The sequence below is a fragment of the Mirounga leonina genome, unplaced genomic scaffold (assembly GCF_011800145.1).
Source record: "Mirounga leonina isolate KUSES-001 unplaced genomic scaffold, KU_Mleo_1.0 Mir_168, whole genome shotgun sequence".
Lineage (NCBI taxonomy): Eukaryota > Metazoa > Chordata > Mammalia > Carnivora > Phocidae > Mirounga > Mirounga leonina.
In genome coordinates this window covers 23149318-23166164 of record NW_023270426.1, presented here as the reverse complement: position 1 = coordinate 23166164, position 16847 = coordinate 23149318, and the positions used below count along the sequence as shown (strand labels likewise).

At 44.9% G+C, this 16847-nt stretch overlaps 1 protein-coding gene across 5 annotated transcripts in view; it reads left to right on the top strand.

Annotated features, from left to right (window-relative positions):
• Positions 1-16847, top strand: part of SIL1 (SIL1 nucleotide exchange factor) — a 212244-nt gene that overhangs the window by 32406 nt on the left and 162991 nt on the right. Inside the window, exon 1 of one of the 5 annotated variants that reach the window (XM_035014247.1) lies at positions 16033-16152. The exons of 3 other annotated variants lie outside the window; for them this stretch is intronic. Coding sequence is in view for 1 of the 2 variants with exons in the window: in XM_035014243.1 (XP_034870134.1) it covers positions 16332-16429 (98 nt within the window). In the remaining variant the exon portion in view is untranslated. One more of the 5 variants, XM_035014243.1, reaches the window with a different exon arrangement.

The following is a 16847-nucleotide window of genomic DNA, read 5'->3' as shown; positions in this document are numbered from 1 at the left end:
TCTATTAATAGATGCTGAGAATTTAGAAGAGCTAACAAACCACTGAACTGCAAGGCAAAGGAATGAGTTCATAAGCAGAGTTCACAAACAATGGTGACTCTCTTATCCTATCTTAGCAGGCATATAGCAGGTCTCCTTTTTGCCTTTCTAATCTCCCTTTCATTGTGGACAGTTCTTCAGATGCCAGAGGTTTGCCAAGACAGTGCAATGAGCTATGTGTTTGAAACTCACCTGACCTGTCTGGCAAAGAGAGTTCTTGTATGTCTTGATGCCACCTGCCATAAGCCCTTTGCTCCTGCTGTTGTTGCAATAAATGCATGCTCCTAGTTTCATGCCTCCAGGTCTTCAAAAAACCCTCTTGCCTCTGCTTGGGATGCCTTCTCATTGTTTGGCTGATTCCTTTTACTCTTTTCATCTTTAAAGCTTACCTATTCCAGGAAGTCCTTTCTGACCCTCTGTGTCTCGATGAAGGTATCTGTTCTCTCCTTCCTCCGAGCCATCCAGCCACCTCTGTGTGGGCTCTTTCAACGCAGTACTTACTATAATGACTGATGGACTCCTCCATCTCCATTGCCCATCTCGAGGGCTCCTAGAGGACAGGACCTCGATTTACTTAGCCTTTGTATCTCTAGCACTTGGCCCATGGCTGGGTTGCAGCGGGTCTCAATACATAGGTGTTGAAGGATGAATAATTGGCTTGTTGGATGTGTTGGAAGTGGTGGCAACTGGATATATGTTTCTTAGTAGGTGGTAAGGATTCCTTCATCTTTTCATGGTGCACAAAATCTTGCTCTTTTGGTAGCTCTCCTATATGGGAGAGTGAACAAGGTCTTGTAAAAATATTTTTCTGGATTGGTGGGGCTGTTAACTGCTCATCTGAGGTTGAAATGGATTTGGTGTGGGTGAGAAACTGCAGGTAGTAAGTGAACAGCATGTCTGGGCTGCGTGGGCTTAGTGCTTTTCTGTTTTTCTGGATGCTCTCCACATTTTTGTGAGTGGCAACCCAAACATCTGGCTTCTCTGAACCCAGGGCTGTGCCTAGTTGTTTATGGGAGTGGTTGCCTTTCAGGGTAAGAGCCTGTAATATCAACCAAGCTTTTTCTGTTGGCATTACCAGGGGCTGCAGTGGCTGTTCTAAGGAGAGCTGCCACAAGAGGAATCCCTGAGCAGTGAGAGACAGGAAGGAATAATTGGAAAGAATTGCCTCCTACTCTGTGGCAAGGCAGACTCTTCAGGCAAAATTGAAGAAGGTGTAGGGAAGGTCCTGAGTAACAGAGACAAAAAAGTAAGGCCAACCTGGAGGTGAGGTGGTAGTTTGTAAGGAAATTAGGAAGAACTAGGGCCTCTGCTGTAAGGGTAGGGCAATGGAGGGCTACTTGGCATCACTCACACCTTTGATGCTCTTAAGTGATACTGTCTGATCCAGTGGAATTCGGTTCACAGGACCTGCTGCCCCAGAGGTGGTCTCCGAATGCGTACTGATCCTTGACCAAATGTGCTCTGCCTTGAGGCCCATTGTGAGACCGATTGTTTCTAAGATATGTTTACCTGGGTAGGTGACTGGCATGTCACCCCCTTTTAACAAACCTGGTGCTATGATAAGGCTAGCTGGCAAGTTGTCCCCATGGAGCCTACTGTGGCAGGAGAGACTTCCTGCGGTCCCACTGGCATCCCCATCACGAGCTCATTCACTGGAACCTAGAGTCCCCTTGCAGGCTCCAGTCTAGGATGCCGCTCTTGGCTGAGTATACCCCTGTCAGTTGCAGGCTGATGACTCCTGGCAGGCTGGGATTTGGTTGGTGGCATCTTGCAGAGCCCCCTGACCCTACCTGCTGTCACAAATCCTGTTGTATCCCCTTTGTACACATGCTTGAATATCTTGTGATGCACCGCTCTTAAGAAGAGCAGATACCAGATGGGAGAAGTGTCTCTTGGGTTTATGTGTGTGTATGTGTGTATTTTTTTTTTTTAAAGATTTTATTTATTTGTTTGACAGAGAGATAGAGAACACAAGTAGGCAGAGGGAGAGGGAGAAACAGGCTCCCCGCAGAGCAGGGAGCCTGATGCGGGACTCGATCCCAGGACGCTGGGATCATGACCTGAGCCGAAGGCAGCCGCTTAACCGACTGAGCCACCCAGGCGCCCTGTGTGTATTTTTAAATACACTAAAAAATCAATTGTGGCCTGGATTGGCTATTTTCCATGCTCAGAATGTGTTTGTCATGTTCTTGATCCCCTATGGAGATCAAGTGGAGCTATGAAAAAAGCCACCTCATTAGGAGACTCTAGAAGGAAACTGGGGTCTCCTGGCATTTCTTCCCCAGGGTATGGGCCCCTCCTCTTCTACAGCCTGCCAAGGCCAGGGCCTGGGAATAGCTCCCCTCAGGCAGTGTGCTCTGTGCCAGTGTCCAAGGATTTCAAGGAATTTAATTAAGTAACTAATAGACTAGGAGATGTTTAAGGTGTGATTTTGTTGACATTAAACAGTTATTTAAATATCAGTTAATTAGTGCTTTTTAATATTGCTTCTTGAACTCAAGTTTGGTTACTGTAGTTGACGTAGATACTTGACAAACCCAAGTTCAGTGTGGAGGCGTGGGGCACAGTTGAGCACGGACTTGGAGGAGGAGAGGAAGAGAGAACACATAATTTACAGCTGCTGAAATAATTCAGCTGTTTCCCTTGCTGATTGCTCTCCTCCTCTGTGCTGCTGATGCAGTGAATTGTTAATGGGATGGGCTTTTGCTTTTCCAGTCAGGGTTGGGATGAGGCCATTTTGATTGTTGGGAATAAACTCTGAGATTGGGAGGAACACTTTTAAGCTTGAATCTAATGCCACATTCCCTCTTAATCTCAGCGCAGAATCTAACCTTTGGGGTATGCTTTGATATAATGAGGGCTGCATCCTGTTGGGTGAAAGCAGGCACTGAACTTTGGAATGTTGTTCACTGGGTAATGAGGGAAAATGGGGAGATGAGAATCTAGGACTGGGGTTCAGCTTACAGGGCTGCAGACAAACTGAGTTGCCCATAGAGAAAACAGCTCTATGGAGTGGTTGGTGAATGCCTGCAAGGGCTCCCTGCCTGAAAAATCTGCTCTGCACACCTGCCTGGGTGGATGTCAGTATTCTGGATTAAGGTGTTCATCTGCTCACCTGTTCATCTCTCCACCTACTCTTTTCATTTATTTAGTTATTTATCAGCCATACTTTTATCACCTGCTTGCCGTGGCCTAGACCTTGGACTAGCTAAGGATGGAACAGTGAATGAGGAAGGAGTCTTTGCCCTCAGGGAGTTCATATTTACAGTACAGTTTGGTGGGTCTTAGGATGGCTGCACAGAGAATTATGGGAGGACCAGCAAACTATGGCAAATCAAACCCAGCAGGATATAAAAATGATCATCTGACTTAAGTTGGTTTTATCCCAGGTATGCAAGGGTGATTTCACATTAGGAGATCTTCACACAAAATTTGCTATAATAATAGGCTAAAGGGAAAAAACTGTGTGATCATCTTAGTAGATGTAAAAAACACACATGGTAAAATATAACACCCATTCATGATAAAAATAGCTGTTTAGAAATAGAAGGGGGCTTCTTTACCTTGACCAAAAATACTTACCAGAAAAAAGTACAGAAAACACCATTTTTGCTTTTTAAATTTTAGAAGAGAGAATAGTGTAATGAATGTACCCATGTACCCATTGTCCAGTTTCGGCAGTTACCAACTTGTGAGCAGTCTTAAATTCTTTTTCAGTGTGGTAAAATATATATACCATGAAATTTGCCATTTTAACCATTTTTTAAGTGTATAATTCAGCAGCATTAATTACATTCACAGTATTGTACAACCATTTCCACTATCTACTTCTAACTCTTTTTTTATCATCCCAGACAGAAGCTCTGAACCCAGTAAGCAATAACTTCCCATTTCCTATCTCCTCCCCCAGCCCCATGACCTCTGAGCTACTTTCATGTCTTAATTTGCCTATTGTAGATACTTTATATTAGTGGAATTACACAATATTTGTCCTTTTGTGTTTGGCTTATTTCACTTAGCATAATATTTTTAACGTTCATCCATATTGTAGCATGCTTCACAACTTCAGAATTCCATTGTATGACTGAAGAATCCATTTATGTATATACCACATAAAAAAAAATCTATTAAAAAATCTATCCATCTTGGGCGCCTGGGTGGCTCAGTTGGTTAAGCGACTGCCTTCGGCTCAGGTCATGATCCTGGAGTCCCGGGATCGAGTCCCGCATCGGGCTCCCTGCTCGGCAGGGAGTCTGCTTCTCCCTCTGACCCTCCTCCTTCTCATGCTCTCTGTCTCAAATAAATAAATAAAATCTTAAAAAAAAAAAAAATCTATGCATCTCTTGGTGAATACTTGGGTTGTTTCCACCTTTTGGCAACAGTGACATGCAAATATCTTTTTGAGTCCCTGTTTTCAGCTCTTCGGGTATATACCTAGGAGTGGAATTGCTGGAATTGCTAGAATTCTCTGTAGCTTTTTGAAAAACTGCCAAAGTTTTCCACAGTAGCTGCACCATTTTACATGCCCTCTGGCAATGTACCACTTTTCCACATCTTTGCCAGTAGTTGTTTTCCTTTTTTTAAAAATCATTGTCATCGTAATAGGTGTCAGATGGTATTTCATTGTGGCTTTGATTTGCCTTTCAGTAACCACGACTGATAATAAGCACCATTTCATGTGCTTATTGGCCATTTGTGTATCTTCTCTGGAGAAATACCTTCTTTGTATATTTCTTTGCCAGTTTTTAAATTGGGTTGTCTTTCTGTTTTTGAGTTGTAGGAGTTGTTTATATATTGTGGAAATTAAACCCTTATCAGATATGTGATTTGCAAATATTTGCTCCCATTCTGTGGGTTTTCTTTTCATTCTTTTGCTAGTGTTGAGGCACAGACATTTTTAAAATTTGATGGAATCCAATTTATATGTTTTTTTCCAATATGGATACCTTTTATTTTTCTTGTCTAATTGTTTTGGCTAGAACTTTCAATATTAATGTTGAATATAAATGACACAAGCAAGCATCCTTACATCGTTCCTAATCTTGGGAAAAACTTGCAACTTTTCATCATTGATGTTAGCTGTGGGTTCTTCATACATGACCCTCTTCATATATGACCTATATTATGTTAAAGCTCTCTTCCTGGTTTATTGAGTGTTTTTAGTATGGAAGAATGTTGGATTTTGTTAAATGCTTTCTGGGTATCAATTGAGATGATCATGGTTTTGGGTTTTTTTTTCCCTCCCTTTATTTTATCAGCATGTAGTAAATGGATTAATTTTTACTTGTTGAACCACCCTTTTATTCCCGGGATAAATACTACTCAATCATGTTATACAGTCCTTTTTAATATGCTGCTCAATTTGGCTTCCTAGTATTCTTTTGAGGATCTTTGCATATATATGGGATATTGGTCTGTAGTTTTCTTGTAGTGTCCTTGTCTTGCTTTGGCGTCACGATAATTCTGGACTCAGAATGAGTTCAGAAGTGTTCCCTTTTCTTGTATTTTTTTTTTTAATATTTGGAAGGATTGGTATACTGCTACCTTTCTTAACAGTCACTTTGCTGGCTAGTAGGCCCTAGGCTCTGTGGCATGATGGTACTTATTTGAAACTCTGGCCTTGAAGCTGGGCCAGGTCATCTTTTACATATTCTTTTGTTTTTAACACCTCCATCTTGGCCACCTGTCTAGTGAGCCATTCATACTGATGATGCACACTGGCAGGTACCCTGGCAAACAGGGTCAAGTTGATAAGTTGGACTTTAAGATTCCAGCTTTGCCCTTGTACTCTTTCTTTGGGCTGATGAACGGATGGTTTGTACTTGGGCTTGCCAAACAAGAGCAAGGCCTCTGAGCAATCCCAAGGACCAGATCAAGTCAACAGACAAGGGAGTGGGTTCTATGTTGAAAATAATATTTATTTATTTATTTATTTTTTAAAGATTTATTGATTTGAGAGTGTGTACACGCATGCATGCATGCACACACACAAGTGGGGGGAGGGGCAGAGGGAGAGAATCTTCAAGCAGACTGCCCGCTGAGCATGGAGCTGGATGTCAAGCTCCATCTCACAACCCATGAGATCATGACCTGAGCTGAAACCGAGAGTCAGACGCTTAACCAACTGAGCCACCCAGGCACCCCGAAAATAATACTTATTTTAAATGTTTTCTCACATAGCTAATGTTTCAGGAAGAAACACTCCATTGAGCATAGCTTCCCATATTCTAATTTCGTATCTGATCATAGAGGTGGTCACACATACTCTTTTTCAAAGTAGTAATTCATATGTGTGTGCTATTATATTCTGATTCTGCTCAAAAATACGTACCTGTTTTTGTGTATCATTTTGTGTCTCATCACTGTCCATGTGTTCACCTATTTAAAAAACGTTTTCACCTGTTTAACGACAACACTGTTTTCCATTGTGCTGTTCCAGATGACGTCCCCCTTTTAAAGATTTTATTTATTTGAGAGAGAGAGCGAGAGCATGCACTAGCATAGGGAGGGGCAGAGGGAGAGGGGCAGTGACTCCTTGCTGAGCAGGGAGCTGGACGCGGGGCTCTATCCCAGGACCTTGAGATCATGACTTGAGCCAAAGTCTGACACCTAACCAATGGAGCCACTGAGGCACCCCAGATGACCCCTTTTAAATTAAAAAAAAAAAAAGATTTTATTTATTTGAGAGGGAGAGAGAGAGAGAGAGAGAGATAGTGAGCAAGCGAGAGCACAAGAGCAGGGGGAGGGAGAAGCAGACTCCTCGCTGAGCAGGGTGTCCAATGTGGGGCTGGATCCCAGGATGCTGGGATCACGACCTGAGCCAAAGGCAGCCACTAACCAACTGAGCCACCCGGGCACCCCCCAGATGACCCGTTTTTAGATTGTTGATTTTATTCAATCAACAGATATTTTTGAGTGCCAGGCACAGTGATGGGCAGTGAGGATACAGCAGTGGACAATTGTCCCTACCCTTACAGAGCTCCCAGTCTGGTGGGTTTTAGTTGTTACAGGCCTATGAAATGGGATTTCATTGGCCTTGTAACAGCCTTAAGATGACGAGGTTGTGTGGTTCCTAGCCCCAGCTCCTATCATTGCCTTCTAAAAAGCAAGGGAGGCTTTAGCAGGACAGTGGCATTTCTGCTTGTGAAGCCCAGGATGGGGAGCCCTGGGACCATGGCAGAGTCGGCTCTGAAATGGGGCTGTCGCAGCAGGGAAGACTGATGTTTCCTAGGCAATACTCTGCTTAATATTTTTAGTGCGTGGTCACGGCAGAACTAAATGTAGTTTCTGATCCCAAATTGGTAATAAATGTAGACATATTTAGAGTCAGAAACAATGCATTTAAAATCCTCTGCTCCTTAATGGTCCTGCCAAGTGCTGAGTTTAGGTTTCTTTGTTTCTTGGCTATCTACCCAGCCTCCCACCATCTCTTGGAGAAGGCGCCTGGATTTTCTTTGGGTGTTAGGTGGGATTGTGAAAGCCATGAGTTATGGGTCCCTGAGCTGTGTTGAGAGGCATCTGATTTTTGTGTTTCTGCCCACGTATGTAAATGTGTACATTTTAAAATTCATCCCTCTTTCAAGTTTTTAGGGATCTGGGATTATAAATAGTCTTGGACTCTAAGGCCTGTTAAAAATAAAATATGATGCTTCAGTTGCTGATTTACCTGGAAGACATAGTCAATGCCAACATGATAGTAGCGAGTTCCATGCTTGGTGACCTGTCCTCATGCTGCACTAATTGTTTCTGTAAGTTAATGCTGTTTTCTTGGGGCTCCTGAATTAGTTTAAGGAAGAACCTAATTGTTACTTCTCTCATCATTTCAAAGTTGTAGTTTGTGTCTCAAGTTACCTAGAACAGTATCCATTTTCTTGGACCAGATTTCTTAAGAGGGCTTTCTTTTTGATGATTGTACCATCTGAAACTCATTTGTGGAAGGCCTTGTTACCCACTAATCGTGGATGGGACATCAACCATCTGAGGACAGTGATGGTATCTTTTGTATGTTCTGTTCTATAGTATGGTGCTCCATGTGCTCTGGAGACTGAGGCTAATGGTAAAATATCTTTGTGAGGTACCTATTTCTAAAGTGTGAATGCTGAATGCTTATACTCCAAAGTGCCAGAGTGGCTAGCACAGAATAAGGGTTGGTGTACTTACTGATTTGCAGATGGTCCATTTAGAGCTATGGACTAGAAGTCCTACCTTCCTTCCTATCATCATCTCACTATGAGGACCTGACCTTCTCTGGAAGCTTGGAGGCAGCAGGGGAAAGGAAAGATGAACTCAGATTCTGCCCCAGGTTTTATGTGGACGAGTGTGTGAAAGTCCTTGGTATTCTTTCGGAGCAGGCTATTGAGAAAACCCATTGTGCCTACTGTCAGGAGATCCATTTATTATTTTAGAGGGGAGGGAAGAAGGAGGATGTGGCGCCTTACTTTCTGGACGCCAGCTGACCCTATCTAGGGTGGTCCAAGCAGTCTAGGTCTGCTGAATTCCCCCCGGCTATTCCTGCCCTCCCTATTGTCCCCTTAGAGGTATTGGAGTTTGGAGACAGGTCTGAGTCACCAGGAAGTGACCATTCTTTTTTTTTTTTTTTTTTTAAGATTTTATTTATTTATTTGACAGAAAGCACAAACAAGGGGAGCGGCAGGCAGAGGGAGAGGGAGAAGTAGGCTCCCTGCTCAATGTGGGGCTCAATCCCAGGACCTTGGGATCGTGACCTGAGCTGAAGGCAGACGCTTAACCAACTGAGCCACTCAGGCCGCCCCTGAAGTGGCCATTCTCAGTCATTTCTTTAGTGGGCATTGATGGAGAGCCAGCCAGCAATGCTGAGGTTTCTGTGGAAATGCCTGTGTAGCCACCTAGAGTATAGTCCAGATGTGTAGGCAGGCCTGTGGCTCAGGGAAACTGAGTTCCAAGGAAAGAGTTGGCTGTCAGAACACAAGACAATTCTGTAAGAGAATGAAGCTCTCACTCCTTTTGTTTATCCTGTCCTTGGCTCAGAATTTTCTCTCAGAATGGTTGTTAATGAGAGCTACAAGCTTCTTGAGCCCTCGTTTTGTGTCAGGCACTGTGCTATATGCTTCGTAACGTCTCACTTAATACTGACAACCATTCTACAAAGTAAAGTAGTTACTATCAAGTCCTTTGGTAGATGAAGGAGTTGAAACCTGGAGAGGTTAAACAGCTAGCCCAAAGTCCTACAACTAGTCTAGGAGACCTGGGTCGAAATCCAGAGCCCACATTCTTTTCATTACACCAGAGTGGAGATGGAGTAGAGTAGAGCTTCTAGTACCCCTTGCTTTTATCAGACACAGGCCCATCACTCTTAGCACCTCAGGCAGGGTCAGGGAGCAAGTATAAGGAGTAGGTCTCCTTGCCCATGCTTTGCTGAGCTTGTAATCTAGGGCCTAGAGGAAAGTACCCTGAGCTGGTCGGGGATATTTCTCTAACTCACCTGGTCACTTACTGGTGTGCTTAGGCAAACGACATTCACATTTTTGGGCTCCATTTTCTTCTGCTATGAAGAGGTAATCCTGTCCTCAGTGTTCCCTAGATGATCACATGATCACAGACTATTTGGAAATGAGCTTGGATATCATCTTGGCCAATATAGTTGCCCCTCCCCTCTGCTGAGTTCTTGCCAGACAGTTGGGTATATATGAGGGGAGTGCTTGGGGTTGGAGAGCAACTATATTTGTCCTTCCTGTTCAGTTGGGGACCCTACATAATGGGAGGTTAATAAGTCAAGCCACACAGAGTGCCAGGGATCTGGCTGCAGTTTGAGTCCAGGGTGTTCTTCCTCTTGAATGTCTGTGCCTCATTTGTGGGCTGGGCTGTGCTAAGGGCATTCACCAATCAAAACGTACGTGTGTGTGTGTGTGAGAGAGAGAGAGAGAGAGAGGAGAGAGAGAGAGAGAGAGAGAGAGAAAAGCTTGGACATGGTAGCAGTGGGTCTTTCCACAAGAGGCCCCAGTAGGCTCTTTTTTTTTTTTTTAAAGATTTTATTTATTTATTTGACAGAGAGAGAGAGCACAAGCAGGGGAGTGGCAGGCAGAGGCAGAGGGAGAAGCAGGTTCCCCGCAGAGCAGGGGGAGCCTGATGTGGGACTCGATCCCAGGACCCTGGGATCATGACCTGAGCTGAAGGCAGTCGCTTAACCAGCTGAGCCACCCAGGTGCCCCCCCAGTAGGCTCACTTAATGTGTGCCTGACACAAAATGTGTGCCTTTGTATTCACACTGTTGTAGAATAAGTAAACTGAGTCTAGTTTCTGTGGCTGATTCATAGACCACTGGAAAGGCAGCATGGCCTGTGGAAAGAGGATGGGTTCTGGGCCAACTGGCTTTGATTCTTGACTACCACTCTCTGGCTGCATGAACTTGGGCAAGTTATTTAACCTTTCTGAATTTCAGTCCCTTCATGGGCTGAATGAGGAGCATATTAGAACGCTGTCAGAGAGTTGTTGAGAAGAGTGAATGAGCTCAGAACTTGGCTTGGAACATAGCAAGCGCTTTATAAATGTTGACTATAATTACTATGAGACACAATTTATTTTCCTGTGGGTGGCCCAGATAGTGCATTTGATTCCTAGGGGATTTGGTGTCATTGGGGTATTTCTCTCTATCTCATATTACAAAGTGCAAGGACTAAAGCTTCTGAGCAGTCTGAGGCATGGCTGAGAGCTCAGAGAAGGTGGAGTTGTGTCTAATGGGAGTTTGTTCTTGAAGGTTTACTTCCCTGCCCGGTCCTTTTGCGGGTGTGACTGTGCCTGTCACTATCCTGAGGACATGTGTGTTGGAGGGGGTAGTTCTACACCACCGTAGGAACCTTTGTATGGCATTGGAGAATCCATCTGTAAGACCTGACCATTGGAGTCAATTTTATCTGTTATCATTAAGACTTGAGTGATAATATTGAAAAAATTGGATTTAGAGAAGTGGCCCCAAATCTCCAAACTTCAGTGGACCCACTCAAGCTTTCAGAGGATTCTACTTATGTGCCTCTATTTCTTCTCACGTGTGCCCTCTTTTGCAGGGCCCTCTGGCTGCCTCATCACCAAATCCAGTGGCTTTTTTCATCCTCATTCGGATTGATCTCTTGACGTCATTGCCTATAACTTAATTTTCTCAGGATTCTCTCCTCTGTTGACCTATTTGATTCTGCACTATTGTTGTCGTTCCTTGTTTGATAGCCTTGCTTGCTTTGCTTTCTTTCCCTAAACTCCAGCCATGACTTGAAGATTATTCTTGCTCGTTGTTCCTTTCTCTCTGGGTTTCTCCCTAAGACAGGGACTCTATTCGTGTTGCTTTGCTTGTTATCTCTGTGGTAATGGCATCAAAGTTCTGACCCTGCTCTAGCCTTCTCTACCTCTTTGTCTTTCACAGGTGTGAAGTTGCCAGAGCCTTCCTGGATCTACTGACAAGCTCCAGGCCTAAAGGCATTGAACCCTGGTTATTCTTTTTTTTTTTTCTTTTTTTTTAAGATTTTATTTATTTATTTGTCAGAGAGAGCACAAGCAGGGGGAACGGCAGGCAGAGGGAGAAGCAGGCTCCCCGCAGAGCAGGGAGCCCGATGCGGGACTGGATCCCAGCATCCTGGAATCATGACCTGAGCCTAACTGACTGAGCCACCCAGGCATCCCCTGGTTATTCTTTATGTAGTGAGTGAGTGCCTGCTATATCTTTTAGATCTGTAGCAGTGCAAATGAAGATTGAATCTTAAATTCCCTTCTAGCATTCAGATTTATTGAAGCCTGTGGTTGAATAGCATAGGGCTGAAGAGGTCTAGGCTGGGCTCCTATTTGCTTTGTCCCTTTTGCTTTTGCTCTCTTTTTTGCTTGTCACTTCATTTCTTTTAGCTGGAGCTACTGTCTTTTGTCTGTGAGATTGCAGTTTTTTGCTAATATGCTTAGCTACCTTCTTGAAGATCTTTCTTCCCTACTAGAATAGGGATGGAATTGGTCATGCCCCTCACCTTTTGGAGTATAGAGTATTGAGAAGGGGTCAGGAATGCTTCCTTCCTCTTTCATCCCATCCCATGTTGCTTCAGTCCCTGCTGGGCTTCTGGAGTCCTTCTTGGCTCCATGTGCTCTTTGGCGGGGCCAGCACCTGTCCTTACATTGCCACTGGAAAGGGCTCTCTTGGGCTCTCTTTTGAAGGCTGTACGAGTGGATTTTGGCTTTGCAGCTTTTTGTTGAGGCAGAAGCTTAGGTCTCTTGTGAACCTTCTTCCTTCAACAGCCTCCTCTAATCACTTTCCTTCTTGGGTACCGTGGGTCTGTTGAGAGCAGTCTCCATTATTTGGCCCTAGGCATGGCTTCAATACTGGGGACAGCTATTGTCCCCATTACACAAATGGTCAGTGGTTAAGGATGTTCCCTGTCCAGCCTCCCAGCCAGTTACCCAGGCTGGGCTGGGATTGGAAGCCACTTTTCTTTTGCTGTCCAAAGGCTCTTTGGATTTAATTGCTGTTTACCTCCTGACTTTCTGTTTATTTTATGTCTTAGGGGGAAAGAGCCTGTTTGCCTGACTGTTCCAAACTTATTTCTCTTGTCCTTTAAATTTTTCTTTAAAAATCCATTTCTTTTCCTACGCCTTTGCACATTGTTTTCTCTTGTCAGGGCTGTCCTTTTAGTGTCCTTTTTGCATTGTTTCTTCAGCTTCATATTTGCTCAGATTAGGCAGCGAGTTTCTGTTTGTGTAGAGGTGAGTGACTGTGTGTGTGTGTGTGTGTGTATGAGTTTGTGCAGCGCATAAATAGTAATGAATGTGTGTCTGTAGGAAGAGCTCATCCTCTAACCTTCAGTCTGGAAAGCAGAAGTTTGTTTCACAACTGTTCCTGCAGCTGGCAGTTCTACACTATGGTGGCCTGGCTCTCTGGACACTTGTATTCTGGGAAGCTCACTGAGTGCGCTGGGTCTGCCTAGGGGCTCAACAGAAAACTGGCTTTCGTCTCTCCACTTTCAGCTGAGGGGGGGTAGTTGTCCCATCTGTTTCCTTCACCTCCTGGGAGTAGATACCCAACAAAAGGCTTTTGTCCTAAAGTTTGAGGTATAGGGTCAGCTAAAGGATGTGTTGATCCTGCAGAAGGCAGAGCTCTGGAGAGTGGTTCCAGGGTGCCTGGCCTGGCCCTGATGGCCTGTGGGTCCAAGAGCTAGTCATCATCCCTACTCTAATGATAAGTAGGTGCCAGATGCTTTATTAAGCACTTTCCGTATATTTATTTAATCCTCCCTAACACTCTTTGAAGTGGGAGCTCTTATTATGCCCATTTTACAGATGGAGAAACTGAGGCCTAGTACAGTTGTGTTCAAGATCACATAGCTAGGAATTGACAGAGCTAAGAACTGGCCTTAGGTCATTCTGACGCTAAATTCATATACTATACTTTCTATCCAATGTTTTTATCTCTTTGCTCAAGTTCCCTTCTTTTAAGGTGGAAGTGGGAATTCTTATCCTTTCACTTCTAGATTTGGGGAAACAAATACATGGACATACACTGTAGGTTATGAATGCGAGCATTTTCTGAGATGGAGTTCAGAGTGCTCCCAGGTAGCTTGCTGAGGTGCTCCTGTCTGCCCAGGACACTTGTGACCTTTTCCTGTTCTCCTTGTGCTCTGGCCCTGAGATGAGAGCAACCACTGTCCATGGGGCCAGCCAGCCATTTAAGAAGCTTTCAGAGATCCAGCAGTCCCACTTCGCCTTCCTCTGTTGGCTCTTTGCCATCCTCATCACATTCTTTTGTTTTCCTGTCTTTAGAGAAGATAAAAGTTATGGGATGATGATTTTTTTAAAATTTTTTTTTAAGATTATTTATTTATTTATTTGAGACAGAGAGAATGAGAGAGACAGAGAGCACATGCGAGGGGGGAGGGTCAGAGGGAGAAGCAGGCTCCCTGCTGAGCAGGGAGCCCGATGCGGGACTCGATCCCGGGACTCTAGGATCATGACCTGAGCCGAAGGCAGTCGCTTAACCAACTGAGCCACCCAGGCGCCCCGGTTTTTTTAAATTTTTATTTATTTTTTTATCCAGGGCCTAGTCCTTTACCCCAGTTCTGTCTGAATGGAATAGAGGACATGAGGCATCAAGAAAGGCAAGGGCTGGTGAGTCCAAAGGCCTTGTCCCACCCATGCCCGAAGCATCTACTCCTGTAAGCTGTACAATACAGTAAGCTGAAAATACAGATTGCTGAGAGCATCCAACCTCCATTTAAGTAGAGGTGCAGCCTACCGATGGCCAGTTTTGATAGGAGAAAAAAATGGGCATTTCAAGTCCTAATTATCTTTTTGTCCCAAAGCCCAAGGATACCTAAGGAAAGAGTTACTGGTAGAACACTGAAATATATTTCCTTTCCCAGACCGAGTGGTGGTGGTTTAAGTCAGAAGACTGTGAATGTAAAGATGTTGCTCTGTGCTCCAGTGAGAGCCAAGGATGAAGGGAAGATTTGTTCTATAGTGTGTGTAGGGGCAGGTGATGAAGCACATCCAGGGTTAGTGGGTGGCAAGTAGGGTTTGGGAAGGTTTGGGAAGGGCACTGACCTCAGGCCGAGTGTGCCAACTTGCCTCAAAGGGATGCCATGACTTTGGCTTTACTTACGTCAGTGTAACAAGGTTTTCTCTTGCTGCTGCTGTTGCTGCCCAAGTCCCTGGTTGTGTTGTGAGCCGTCCTGGTAAAACATAGCTGTGTGCCACTTCCCCTTCCCCTCTTCCTACCCCGACCCTGCTCACCTCACTTTGAGCATAAAGCCCAGAGAAAACTGTGCCTGCATGTTCTCCACCTGCTGCTACTTGAATAAGGCCCAAGCCCAGGTTGACATGGCTGCAGGCCAGGCCTTAGCAGGACGCAGGACACCATTCCCCATGCTGTTAGGGTACCCCTGCAAAGCTTGGGAAACTGTCTCATTCCTTTCTCCCAGCCTCACTTCTCCTAGCTCTGTCCCCTGGCACCTCCTCCCCGCAACATGTTCTCTCTCTTTGTGTTTCATGGGGAAATATATGGAGGCAATAAATAGGTCAGGTGTGCAGTCCATGTGGAACTATTGGGGGGAGATGAAGGATCTATTTACGAATCGATCGCTCATCCTTAGTATTGGCATAAAATGCTTCTGAGGGCGTGAGTGTGTGTGCGGGAGACGGAGGCGGCTGGGAGCCCTGTGGGAGCTGCCATTTCTCTCGCGCCCCCCAATCCGCTTCCCACTCCGGGAGGTGGGGAAGCTGCTGTGTGTGGATCAGCTGCTCCCAACCTCTTTTGCCTCAGTCTCTTCTGTATTTCCTCCTCCTGCTCATTTGTCTTCTTTGCCCTTGCCTAATTCATTCTCATTTATCTCTTCCTCCTCATCTTTTTCCCCAGCATCAATTCCAGTGCTTTTCCCTGGCTGTGAGAAGGGAGTGTTTAACTCTGTGTGTGTGTGTGTGTGTGTCCATCCGTGTACACATGAACACTCTTCATGCAGGGAAGGGAAACCTGTTGCTTTGGGGATAGGCTTTGTTTTCTCTTACGGTATGTTTCCCAATAATGCACCCCACTCCCATTTTTGACTCTCCTTTTTCCCACGGGCAAGGCTGCGGATTAAGAAAGGTATGGGGGATTATAGGAATCTCCAGGGAACATTGTATGTTCTTGGGACCCATCTCCCCGGGCCTTTCCAACCTGTTCACTCTTTTTTTTTTTCTTTTAAATATTTTATTTATTTATTTGATAGCACAAGTAGGCAGAGTGGTAGACAGAGGGAGAGGGAGAAGCAGGCTCCCCGCTGAGCAGGGAGCCCCATGTGGGGCTCAATCCCTGGGATCCTGGGTCCTGGGATCATGACCTGAGCCGAAGGCAGACGCTTAACGACTGAGCCACCCAGGCGCCCCAACCTGTTCACTCCTGATGTGGAAGCTTCTGCTCCTTGTTCATCCTCACCCAGCCTGCTCACCCACCCTCAACACAGCCAGGCACCTGTCTAGAACTAATGCTGTGTGGTGAACTCACTCCCTGCCTTTCAGTGTGTTGGTGCCCCAGGGAGCCAGGCTGCTGGGGAAAGCTCATGTGGCACTCAGCCGTTCCATTTTGTCGACGAAAAAAGAGAGGAGAAGCTGGCAGAAAGCAAAGGCTTTTGCTGCTGGGTGAGTGTAGCAGCTATTTTTAGTGTCAAAGCCTTTGCTTTTCCATTTGGCTATGCTTTTTTAGCACAGTGCCGGTCCAGCAGGGCTGTTTTCCTTTATGGCTCCAGATGTCCTTAGGGAAAGTTTCCGTCTGCCTCTGAGAAGGTGTGGGCTGGGCAAGGGGGTAATAACTTCTGAGAATGGGTTCAGACAGGGCTTTAGGTCCACTGCAGTCCTGTTACAGGACCAATTTCCTGTGGTGGAATGTGGAGTATGACAGGAAGAGCAAAGAGAAAAGGTAAATACCATACTCTTCAGAGATGTTCCCCTATAATGAACACAGTTAAGCCTCTATTGAGTAAACTGCCTAGTAAGGTATATTAGGGCCGAGTGACCAACACACAAGCCTTTTATAAGGGTCTGGACTAATGCTGAGATGTCCTGACTTTTCCTAAGGCTTCTTAAAAATGTTTAGCTTGTTTCATTTTGTTTTTATTTTTGCCCTTCTTTCTAGATCATTTGCCAGTTTTTTTTTAAAGTACACGTGTTTCTCGCTCTCTTTTTTTTAACGTTTTTATTTAAATTCCAGTTAGTGAACATAGAGTGTAATATTAGTTTCAGGTATATAGTATATATAGTGATTCAGCAATTTGGATTAAGTTCTCTTGCCTGCCACTCTAGTGTACTGACCAAAATTGTTTCACTAAGAAACCCAT